This window comes from Notolepis coatsorum (genome assembly GCF_963971535.1).
Source record: "Notolepis coatsorum genome assembly, chromosome: 1".
Taxonomy (NCBI): Eukaryota; Metazoa; Chordata; class Actinopteri; order Aulopiformes; family Paralepididae; genus Notolepis; species Notolepis coatsorum.
The window spans coordinates 249,867,227-249,880,413 of NC_140165.1; the positions used below are offsets into that span (position 1 = coordinate 249,867,227).

General features: G+C 44.5%; 1 protein-coding gene across 1 annotated transcript in view; it reads right to left on the bottom strand.

Moving 5' to 3' along the window:
- Positions 1–2,380: 2,380 nt before the first annotated feature.
- Positions 2,381–13,187, bottom strand: part of ap2m1b (adaptor related protein complex 2 subunit mu 1b) — a 46,034-nt gene continuing 35,227 nt past the window's right edge. Inside the window, exons 10-11 of the mRNA XM_084329978.1 lie at positions 10,890–11,001; positions 2,381–8,618 (exon numbers count right to left, since the gene is read on the bottom strand). Coding sequence (XP_084186104.1) covers positions 8,484–8,618; positions 10,890–11,001 — 247 coding nt within the window. The 3' untranslated portion in view covers positions 2,381–8,483. The remainder of the gene's footprint in view (positions 8,619–10,889; positions 11,002–13,187) is intronic.

Below are 13,187 nucleotides of genomic sequence, written 5' to 3' on the forward strand. Positions count from 1 at the left end.
ACCTGAGCTAGGTCCGTGACTCCGTGTGTTGTAGTCGTGTAGCCTGCAGCACTCGCTGTCTTAGGATATAATGGTATGATCCTCACATGTGATTGGCCGCATCATCCGCATGGTGTCAAAATAAAGTCCCACCCCTACCTGTTAGTTGGTGAACCAAACCAGAGACCTCCTCTAATGAGTCAAATGTCTATACATTTTCTGCATCCGACATTCCTGATCAAATGTAATTAAATTCGACTCAATGTATCGCAGCTAATTTTATTCAACCAAAACTGTGTAAATGCAATTAATAAATGGTTCAAATTCGTTGAATTCAGCTCAATTCGATTTCATACGGCACAGTCTATTATGTATAGGTTATTAATAATTATTTAATAAATATTAATGAACCCCAATCCCAGTTTTTTGAGTGAAGGTACTTAGTAATTAGTGTTGCCTTCTAAAAGTCCAAGGTACCAAGATATGGTTTGGATCTCTGAGCAGCTTGAGGTGTAGCTCTGCATTTAAACAACCTAAAGTCAGCATATTGCTACAAGATAGACAAAGCACAAGTTGGCGGCATGGTGGTGTAGCGGTTAACACTGTCGCCTCACAGCTAGAAGGTCCTGGGTTCGATTCTCGCTTGGTGACCAGGTGGGGGGTATCTCCCGGGCCTTTCTGTGTGGAGTTTGCATGTTCTCCCCGTGCTCGTAAGGGTTTCCCCTCCAAATAAGATAAACCCAATGGAAAAACATGCAGAACAGATCACTGTCACGTTCCTGACGAAGACGGACAGGAGCACTTGGATTGGTCCCCGGGTGCGGCCCTACGCCGCAGCCCTTATCTGTTCCCGGCTGCCCTTGGGGGGGGGGGGGACATTTCATCGTCGACCCAATGCATGTGTGTGTGTTCCTGTGCTGTGTGTCAGCCATCTTGCATGTGTGTTGCTGCATGACAGACTTCTTCTTCTTCTTCTCAAAGTCTACTCGTCATTGTGCCTCTTAACCTGAAAACGATAGTTCAGTCTGTGCGTACAGAACAGACCGACTCCACAGTGCAGTGTTATGAATTGAAAATGGGGGACACTGATGTAAACAAGACGAAAGTCTTTCTCAGGTCTGCATCCCCTTAACAATTGTGTGTATTGAGCCGTACTGTATTGTACCCATTCTGCAATCTGTTCATTTCAATCAATCAATCACAAAGTAGAGGTCAGTGAGCTTGTACAGACGGGAGCTCGACCCCATCGACTCTGTGTGGTCAACTCCACATCAACTCCTGTTAGCCGGAGCTTGTGTGGACCACACAGGAGGAGCAGCATGGATTGTGCCAAGACGGGAATCGATCGACGTCATCGCCAAGAAGGGAACAGGATTCAGGTTTCAAATATCACAACTATCCTTTCAAGTATCGTGTGTTGGGCCCAGTTTACACCTGGCATTAACTTGGGTGATCCATCGTTTTTTTTCTTTTTCTTTTTGAGAATAAGCCATTTTTGGGTAAAGATTACTAAACCATTGTGGGTTAGAGTCCCTGTGATAATAAATCACAAAAGCTAAAGTCGAAAGGATGTGCATGAGTGATAATCAAACCGTAAACAAAGAGGCCTATTAAGATGCTAGATCCTAATATGAAAAACTAGTGATTAAATGTTCTATGCCTTACCTTTGTGTATTCTGCTGCCCTCTATTTCATACTTATTTGATGTCTGCACTTGTACATTTTGTGCTAATTTTATGCAAATTATGCCCGCCTTTTTTTATTGCTGTGAAGCACTTTGAGCTGCAATTCTAGTAGGTGCTATACAAATAAAGTTTATTATTATCAATAATCATAAGTGGACATCTCTAAGTTGTGTGTAAATGCAGCCTTGCCTGGGGGGGGGGGGGGGGGGGGCAGGCACCACAGACAGTACTACAGCCGGTGAGTCCCAGCGCAGGCTAATGATCCCAGCGCCCTTCAGTAGTTCTGGCCCCGAGCCCGGGCCTCTGCCTGGCCGGTCTCCAGGTGACTGCGGAGCTGCCCTAGCCCGGCCGTGTCACTCACACTGGGACGGAGAGAAAACAGGCCGAGGAGGAAGAGGGAGGGGGAGAGGAAGAGGGAGAGAGAAAGCCGGACAGATCCGCTTTCACTGGGCTCCTGAGAGATGAGGATTTAATTACACCTCTATCCCATTCATCTGTACAGCGCCACGACTTCTGCAAACAGTCGCGCACGTACGTGCACACATACACATGCACTCTCTAAACAAACAACTACTTGGTATCCTGACGCTAGGTTCCTTTAACCACAGCAGAGTTTTTTTTTAATACACATCAAGCCTTTTCAAAAATACTATTAAATAATAAATACCAGAGACTAACCATTTGTCACAAAAAAGGACGAGACAAGCAAGTTTCATTGGTTATATCTTCCTTTTTTTATTATTATTCAGATTATCTTTGACGAGTCACAGTTACAAAAAAATTAACAAGTCCATCAAACACTGATGCCGAGTGGGCGTAGCCTCTGGGCCACCCCCTCTCCATCTCTCAGGTCCAGAACCAATGAAAATAAAGGACTAGACAATAGGGTCATCATCACATGATAGCAAAGGTCAAAGTTCAAGGGGACCGGCGCGGGGAGCTAGACGTCTTTCAAAGCCGGGTTCTTTTTGTTTTTTTAACATGAAGAAAACTGAGCAGAACGGAAGTAGCCTGGAGCGACTCCTACTTCCCTGCTTTTCAAACTGTTTTTCCAGGAACCACATTTCCAGACAAAATATCCCTACAACCAAAAAACTGCTTTGGCAGGTTATTATCTAAACAGATAAGACTAAATGTATTTTTTCAGACCATTAAACTACTAGTCTACAGTGGTTTTTTTATCTGATCATTTGGGGGCTCGTTCTATTCTCCCCTAGAAAACACTGTCCTAGCGTGACCCTTGTGTTGCGAACTGCTGGTCCTAGGTCAGCCCATTGGATAATTTTCTTCTGTAAAACCTGACGCAACCGTCTTCAAGGACAGATCTGTGGTCCGAGAGACTAGTCTACATTTCCAAAGGCAGCCCAGTTAGTCTTGCTGGGGATAAATCACACATGTTCAAGTTTTAAGACAGAAACTGGCGTGACGGACAAGCAAGCCGGTACTGTACCGCCTGTACCAGTATGTGCCGCGCTCCTCTGCCGCCTAGGACCGGTTCCGTCAGGTTCCAGGTCAAGCGCCAAGTTGGCCGTACGAGGAAGCTACCAAATGATCTCTGCAGCCAACGAGACTTGAAAATACTAAAAAGAAAAGAGCACGAAAGCATGAGTAGGAACGCCTTCCTGTAAACCTCTTGAGGTTCATCCAATACTATAGTTTAGTGTTTTAATACAAGCTCCTATCTGGATACACAGCATTAATACAGCTCCTACCTGGATACACAGCATTAATACAAGCTCCTATCTGGATACACAGCATTAATACAGCTATCTGGATACACAGGACACAGCATTAACAGGGTTAAGAGACACATACGCTGGAAAATATACAGCTGGGTGGATAACAAACCCTTGATTTGACAAGTAAATAAAGACAAAGACTCATTTTACATGTGGAATGTTTGAAATGCACGAGAGACAATTCTGGTCCAGGATCAGGCGAGTTTTGTTTTTCTGTCAACTCGTAAAGTGGGAAATAGTTTACCACCAGGTTGGTAAATACCAGCAAGTTTCAAGACAACAGTTTGAGTTTAGAGCAACCATACATTGTTATTATGCACAAACCCACAGAACCAGTGCACCCGGACGCCATCACCTAGCATAATACGCCACTACCCAGACACAATCACCTAGTATATACACCACTTTACGACTTTCCGAGTGGACGAGGACCGAGTTGTAAACCTGCACCTGAGGCGTGAGGAGGGCTAGGTTAGCCACACAGGATTTCCACCAGCCATCAGCAAGACCCCCAGATTGAAAACAAAATGACAAGAGTCTATACATGTTCACTTAAAAACACAATGACAAAACATCTATGGCATGAGTTCTCCTCAGGACACATTGGCGCTGAATTACTTGGAAGTGTGCCAGTTTTTACCATTGAATAAACACAGGGCACTAACCCCCCCTGAAGGAATTTATTAAGTATTGGTTTCAATGGTGGGATTTTAGTGTCAAATGGTGTAAATGTGGCCTGGGAGGTATTCTCCTCACCCTGCCTGTGGAAACACTGGGTCAACTAAGGAGATGAAGAGTGAGAACAGAGAAACTCCTCAGAGATGAAGATATGGCCAACAGCAATACACACACACTTAAAAAGTGTACTTTCCCAACACGACTGTGCGTTTGGTTCGGGACAACACATCACGCTAGGAAGAGAGGAGAGTAAACATTCACAAACCTTTGATGTTAACACTCCATTTAACGTGTGTCGCTATTAACGTTCGTGTTAAAAGTATACGATGCGATGACCCACGCTAAACAACAGACGCGTTTAAAACCACCCGTGCTTTGTAAACAGAGTGCAGCTCAACTGACACACAGACACACACAACACTAGTGCACTCTGAGCTACAGCTACCGATTGGTAGTAGCATATATTTATCTTAACAATATAGAAATGTGTTAATATTTATATCGATTCCATTTTGGTCACACTGAAAGAAATACAGCACACATGAAACCCTGTATCTTCACCTCTGCTCCCATAAACTGAAGGAATTATAATCATGACGGCGAGAGGGAAAGTAGTTATGGCAGTAGTTATGGTCACACACTAATGGAATGATGTCTGAGCGAAGGACTACGTGCAAAACACAGACCATTAACTCAACGAGGAGAGGAAACGCTATTCTGTTAAAGAATAAATGTATGGAGAAATTATATTACTTCGGAGATGCTTCCTGAAGCCAAAATCAACAACATACACAATTCTAAAGGAGCTTAGAGCTATGAGGTTACAAGGGAGCAGAGGGTTTGACATGGGACTAGCGTGACACAACTCGAGTGCTACAGGGGACAGATCAGCTGCCAACAGGGCCTTCAGAGCTACCCCTGGTCTCAGAACTACCCCTGACCGCAGAGAGCTACCCCTGGTCTCAGAACTACCCCTGACCGCAGAGAGCTACCCCTGGTCTCAGAGCTACCCCTGACCGCAGAGAGCTACCCCTGGTCTCAGAACTACCCCTGACCGCAGAGAGCTACCCCTGGTCTCAGAACTACCCCTGACCGCAGAGAGCTACCCCTGGTCTCAGAGCTACCCCTGACCGCAGAGAGCTACCCCTGGTCTCAGAGCTACCCCTGACCGCAGAGAGCTACCCCTGGTCTCAGAACTACCCCTGACCGCAGAGAGCTACCCCTGGTCTCAGAGCTACCCCTGACCGCAGAGAGCTACCCCTGGTCTCAGAACTACCCCTGACCGCAGAGAGCTACCCCTGGTCTCAGAACTACCCCTGACCGCAGAGAGCTACCCCTGGTCTCAGAACTACCCCTGACCGCAGAGCTACCCCTGGTCTCAGAACTACCCCTGACCGCAGAGAGCTACCCCTGGTCTCAGAACTACCCCTGACTGCAGAGAGCTACCACTGGTCTTAGAACTACCCCTGACCGCAGAGAGCTACCCCTGGTCTCAGAACTACCCCTGACCGCAGAGAGCTACCCCTGGTCTCAGAACTACCCCTGACTGCAGAGAGCTACCACTGGTCTTAGAACTACCCCTGACCGCAGAGAGCTACCCCTGGTCTCAGAACTACCCCTGACTGCAGAGAGCTACCGCTGGTCTCAGAACTACCCCTGACCGCAGAGAGCTACCCCTGGTCTCAGAGCTACCCCTGGTCTCAGAGCTACCCCTGACTGCAGAGAGCTACCCCTGGTCTCAGAACTACCCCCGACTGCAGAGAGCTACCCCTGGTCTCAGAACTACCCCTGAACGCAGAGATACCCCTGGTCTCAGAACTACCCCTGACCGCAGAGAGCTACCCCTGGTCTCAGAGCTACCCCTGACCGCAGAGAGCTACCCCTGATCTCAGAACTACCCCTGACCGCAGAGAGCTACCCCTGACCTCAGAGAGCTACCCCTGACCTCAGAGAGCCATCCCCGATCCAGTCCATTACTTTTACTCAACAGTATAGACAAAAATGACAGGGATATACTAATCTATTTTTCACAGAGAGTGATTTCTGACATGTTACATATGGCTCTTGGTATCGGGTTTGGTATGGGGTGACCTTTCCGATCATCAATACCATATCTTAGCCTGGTAATGGGGGATCCCTAGCCATGATACAGCAGATGAGCAACAGTCATTTGAGGCAATGTAGACAGATGGGCAATGTTGCCAGCAACTGCAGCAACCAGATCCCTCCCTCCATCATCATCACCAACCTCTGTTATCCATAGCGATGAGGTCATTCCCAAGTAGCTGCTAAAGCAATACTGGCCATCTTAACCCTTTCACTACCACACTATCAAATGGTTAACCATTTCACTGCGACAATACAGAAGGTTAACCCTTTCACTGCCACCATAGGCAGCGGGTCTATAAGGCCAGGGGGGGCTATGCCTACCCAGAATATTATGCTGGGAATTTTTAAATGTATATATAATATATGTGCGCAGGCTGCTGGCTATTGTGTGTCTTGTGCTGCAGCCCGCTGGCCGAGGTGTCAACGACGAAGGTGTCAGTCGGCTAGGTGACAGTGTTTAACATTCCAGGTACAGGCAGTAACCAATCACGCATAGGCTCAGGTTAAATAATGTAGCCAATCACATCATGCATATGATCATCCTGATCCCGCAGTAAAGCAAACATCTGCATTCTGAATCTCCGCCCGCCGATCGCTTTGTAGCGAACACCAGCGCGCTATTTTGAGTCGAATTTCTAAAAGCAAAATGGATATACGGTATTTTCCCAAGGCATATAAACAAAGTAATTTAGAAGCTGCACCGGGCTGGCCCTGGGCATAAATACACGGATCACCTGAGGCTGTATGTTGTTTTATCTTGGCAAACAAGGGCATGCTCTAGTAAGAGGACATGATGAGTCCGAGTTCATCAAATCGTGAAAACTTTTTAGAGCTACTGTATGTACATCGCTTTCAAAGCATGATGAGATCTAAATTACGAAAGACGTTCCCTTCATTGCTGTCAGCACTGCAACTTGTGATTCAAGTCGTGAACGGTCTTTCTCAGCAATGAGGCACATCACATCCAAAAGAACAACAATGCGCCAGTCTGCTTCACATTGAAAGTGATCTCCCAGACAAAATTAAAGCAGAAAAGATCATTGATGCCAAGAAAGACAAAACGTCGCATTTTGCTGCATTAAGGTAAGACAATGGTTAATCTATTATTGGATGCCTTCATTTGAACACTTAATTTGCACTGTGTATTGACAAAAAAGGAAAAATGTTGCGCGCTCCACGCTATATATCCTGCCCTAATGTCCGGTTCACACGCCGCCTATGACTGCCACACGACTAAGGGCTGTGGTAGTGAAAGGTTAACCTTCTGTAGTGTGGTAGTGAAAGGGTTAAGCTTCAGGTGGCTAGATGGGTCTGAGTGACACCACCATGGACACAAACCATGATAGTGGAAACTTATCACCAAGAAGACATTTGCAAAGAGGGCATTTCAAAGAATATTGACAATATGACGTCCAGAGTATCCTTCTAAGGGGAGGAGGCAGTGAGTGTAATAAGCAGGGGACACTCTTGATGCCAGCTTGTACAGCAGCAGGTTGTTAGGGGCAACTGGGAGGGTTGGCATGAGACACCAGACACTGTTTAAACGTGTTTCAGATCCGTGTTTAAACGTGTTTCAGATCCGTGTTTAAACATGTTTCAGATCCGTGTTTAAACGTGTTTCAGATCTGTGTTTAAACGTGTTTCAGATCTGTGTTTAAACGTGTTTCAGATCTGTGTTTAAACGTGTTTCAGATCTGTGTTTAAACGTGTTTCAGATCTGTGTTTAAACATGTTTCCAATCTCTGTGTGTTTGGAACACGTTGCAGATGGTCATGTGTTTAAACACGTTTCAGATGGTCGTGTGTTCGGGACACGTTGCAGATGGTCATGTGTTTAAACACGTTGCAGATGGTCATGTGTTTAAACACGTTGCAGATGGTCATGCGTTTAAACACGTTGCAGATGGTCATGTGTTTAAACACGTTTCAGATGGTCGTGTGTTTAAACACGTTTCAGATGGTCATGTGTTTAAACACGTTGCAGATGGTCATGTGTTTAAACACGTTTCAGATGGTCGTGTGTTTAAACATGTTTCAGATGGTTGTGTGTTTAAACACGTTGCAGATGGTCATGTGTTTAAACACGTTTCAGATGGTCGTGTGTTCGGGACACGTTTCAGAAGGTCGTGTGTTCGGGACACGTTCCGACACGTTTCTTCTCCCAGTCGTGAGATGATGGTGTAAACAGTAGAAACATGAAGAGGGGGTTTAATTGAAAGGCTTCTTTTTTTAACCCCTTCCCTCGCCCCGGCCTTCCCATCAGGCCCTGGTCTCCGGTCGGGCTATGAGGGCCGTTAGCAGCGCGTCTCGTAGATGCCGCTGCGGCCGATGTAACGGACCCATTTGATGACGTCGTGGTCGCTGTAGTTCAGTTTGGGCTCAAAGACTTTCAGGTAGCGAACCTTGAGACCAGACGGCGCGAACGGCACCTGGAGAAAAGAGGACAGAGGTCAATATTCTAAACTAAAGGATGTGTCAGAGGTTAATATTCTAAAGGCTGTGTCAGTCAGAGGTTAATATTCTAAAGGCTGCGTCAGTCAGAGGTTAATATTCTAAAGGCTGTGTCAGTCAGAGGTTAATATTCTAAAGGCTGCGTCAGTCAGAGGTTAATATTCTAAAGGCTGTGTCAGTCAGAGGTTAATATTCTAAAGGCTGTGTCAGTCAGAGGTTAATATTCTAAAGGCTGTCAGTCAGAGTTTAATATTCTAAAGGCTGCGTCAGTCAGAGGTTAATATTCTAAAGGCTGTGTCAGTCAGAGTTTAATATTCTAAAGGCTGCGTCAGTCAGAGGTTAATATTCTAAAGGCTGTCAGTCAGAGTTTAATATTCTAAAGGCTGTGTCAGTCAGAGGTTAATATTATAAAGGCTGCGTCAGTCAGAGGTTAATATTCTAAAGGCTGTGTCAGTCAGAGGTTAATATTCTAAAGGCTGTGTCAGTCAGAGGTTAATATTCTAAAGGCTGCGTCAGTCAGAGGTTAATATGCTAAAGGCTGCGTCAGTCAGAGGTTAATATTCTAAAGGATGCGTCAGTCAGAGGTTAATATTCTAAAGGCTGTGTCAGTCAGAGGTTAATATTCTAAAGGCTGTGTCAGTCAGAGGTTAATATTCTAAAGGCTGCGTCAGTCAGAGGTTAATATTCTAAAGGCCGTCAGTCTGAGGTTAATATTCTAAAGGCTGCGTCAGTCGGAGGTTAATATTCTAAAGGCCGTCAGAGGTTAATATTCTAAAGGATGCGTCAGAGTTTAATATTCTAAAGGCTGTGTCAGTCAGAGGTTAATATTCTAAAGGCTGCGTCAGTCAGAGGTTAATATTCTAAAGGCCGTCAGTCAGAGGTTAATATTCTAAAGGATGCGTCAGAGTTTAATATTCTAAAGGCTGTGTCAGTCAGAGGTTAATATTCTAAAGGCTGCGTCAGTCAGAGGTTAATATTCTAAAGGCTGTCAGTCAGAGGTTAATATTCTAAAGGCTGTGTCAGTCAGAGGTTAATATTCTAAAGGCTGTCAGAGGTTAATATTCTAAAGGCTGTGTCAGTCTGAGGTTAATATTCTAAAGGCTGTGTCAGTCTGAGGTTAATATTCTAAAGGCTGTGTCAGTCTGAGTGAGGTTAATATTCTAAAGGCTGTGTCAGTCTGAGGTTAATATTCTAAAGGCTGTGTCAGTCTGAGTGAGGTTAATATTCTAAAGGCTGTGTCAGTCTGAGGTTAATATTCTAAAGGCTGCGTCAGTCTGAGTGAGGTTAATATTCTAAAGGCTGTGTCAGTCAGAGATTAATATTCTAAAGGCTGTGTCAGTCAGAGGTTAATATTCTAAAGGCTGTCAGTCAGAGGTTAATATTATGTTTAGCAGTGCTAAACAGATGCACAAGCACTGGTCACAGCTGCTGTTGTTGCTAGGAGACTATTGAAAACCCATTAGAAGCATGGCGCCAATAGTTTAAATGTTTTTAACTTTTAGTGCTCAGCTTTCAGTGCTGTCGAGATGACGCAATAGTACAACATTCATCGTCTATGGCCAAGTCCCAGATTATACATTCAGGGTCTGTTGAAGTTGACAATACTGTTTGGGGGCCGTTATGGGCCATGTAATACATTCATAGTGTGTAGTACTTAGACATGTTGGTCTTTTGGTAATAGGATTGTGTTTCTTCATTGAGTGCTTATCCTCATCATTAGGGAACAAGTATCTTGTGTTATAGAATATCGAATTTGAGGTTTTTCTCAATTCAGATTTCTAGCTTCAGGAGAGAGAGTGGTGGAACTGATCTCTCAGGTCATAACAAAAACAGCCTTCATTAACATTTTGGAAATCAAAAGCAAATAAATAAATAAAATACAAACAGCTTAACTTTTACAACATTCAATTGTGAAAATCAATCATAGCTTGAATTCAGAGGGAAGAGAGAGAAGGGTGGAACAGAGAGAGATTAAGGGGGAGAGAGGTGTGAAGAAAGAGATAGAGATGAAGAGATATAAAGAGAGATGAAGAGAAAGATGAAGATGGAGCAAGATATAATAGAGATGAAGAGAGAGAAAGAGTGAATGCAAAGTGGAGTGGATATGGAGAACAGAGATACGAAGACAGAGAGAGAGAATTGTGAGTGAATGTAGAGAAAGAGAGACTGTAGACAGAAATAAAGAACAGAGTCATTGGAGAGAGAGAGAGAATGACCGATGGAACAAGAGAGAAAGAATGGAAACCAACCTCAAAATTCATGGAGATGGGAGGCCTGGCCCACTTCTTCTTGTCATTGGTCGACAGCAGTTCTACCTCAGCGCTGATCTGAGACTCCTTCATCCCTGCCATGCGCTTGATCCTGCAGAGACACACAGGTCAGTTCTACCTCAGCGCTGATCTGAGACACCTTCATCTCTGCCATGCACTTGATCCTTTATTGCCCGTAGTTATTGTCATGTATATTATGACCGATAGGGCAAACGGACCAGCCTCATCTGCACCTTTGTTTAGAGTTATTTATATTGTCTACACCGTTTCCTTTTCTCATATTCAGATTTAAATTGTATTGCCTATATTTATGTCTTTCTACTATTACCCTGCCCATGCCCATACCTGTACCTCCCCTCTCCCCTCCCCCCTCCTGCTATGACGCCCAAATTTCCCCAAGGGATCAATAAAGGAATATCTTATCTTAATGAAAACTTTAAGTATAAAGCATCTCCAATCATGAATCAAATGAAACAGCCTGATTGTTTGATCAGAATTCAGAGTCTGACCAGCTGTGTGTGTTTTGAGGGGTCACGCATCAAACAGGTTGAGAATCACTGTGGGAAAGAAACCAAACTAGAAGTGAACTCTGGCTCCCCCTGTTGGCCCACTGGTCAGTTACAGCTAGTCCCAGTTGTTCCCCAGGCAACAACAGCCATGTAGAGATGCAGGGGTTTCTTTTAGAACAAGGCAGTCCTAATGAGGGCTGGACTTGACTGAAGAAATTCACACTCGACCAACAGTCATAGGACTTTTCAGGAAAAACCTTTACAATCATTTCCCATTATGCAGACGGACCTCTCGAAATCTAGAGCTGACCAGAGATGTGCTGACCAGAGATGTGCTGATCATTTTAAATCTAGAGCTGACCAGAGATGTGCTGATCATTTTAAATCTAGAGCTGACCAGAGATGTGCTGATCATTTTAAATCTAGAGCTGACCAGAGATGTGCTGATCATTTTAAATCTAGTGCTGACCAGAGATGTGATGATCATTTTAAATCTAGTGCTGACCAGAGATGTGCTGATCATTTTAAATCTAGTGCTGACCAGAGATGTGCTGATCATTTTAAATCTAGAGCTGACCAGAGATGTGCTGATCATTTTAAATCTAGAGCTGACCAGAGATGTGCTGATTCAGGAAATTCATTTAGCATGGATACAAATATATAAAATTTTAAGAAACTAATCACAAGTCTTAGTCATTGGCTACCACTAGTACTGATGTTACCATGGCTACCACTGTAGTACTAATGTTACCATGGCTACCGCTGTAGTGCTGATGTTACCATGGCTACCACTGTAGTACTAATGTTACCATGGCTACCACTGTAGTACTAATGTTACCATGGCTACCACTGTAGTACCAATGTTACCATGGCTACCACTGTAGTACTAATGTTACCATGGCTACCACTGTAGTACTAATGTTACCATGGCTACCACTGTAGTACTAATGTTACCATGGCTACCACTGTAGTACTAATGTTACCATGGCTACCACTGTAGTACTAATGTTACCATGGCTACCACTGTAGTACTAATGTTACCATGGCTACCACTGTAGTACAAATGCAGGATGTCAGATTATTACATGATACTTCAGTAACATGCAGTAAAACCTAATGTGGTGTCAAAATGTCCTGCAATAAGGTTAAAACAAAGTTAGACACTCAGAGGCTGAACGTTTAACCTCTCTGCTCAGAACGTCAGTGTGCAACACTGGGAATCCTTTGTCAGCAGAGACAGTTTTATTGCTCTGCTCAGTGATTCAGACATCGACCGCGTCAGTCTTCATGATGCAAACCAATCCTGCCACAATGTGACGCGATGACAAACCTCAATGTCAACATCCTCAATGACATCAGGTACATGAGGTACCAAAGCACCTCAAAGGCCCTAAAAACAAGGCTACAAACATCACAAAACAAACTGTCAGACTACTGCTTGACCTTACTCCTAAAGCCCACCTCACCCCTGCCCATTTTGACAATCTAGGATGGCTTAGTTAGAGTAGACGGCAGAGTACAGCAACTTGCAATGGGCCTGGTCTACAAGTTACATTACACCACTAAGATACCCATGTACCTGTCGAAATACTTCCTACTAAAAGGTTAGTGAAATCCACGACCACAACACCAGAGGGAGTTCCACAAATCATGTTCCAACCCAGATTCGGCACAAACAAGGGACTAGTAAACACGTTTCGCAATTATGCCACAATAATGTGGAACGCCCTACCCACAGCCATAAAGGAATGTGAATCACTACCTTCCT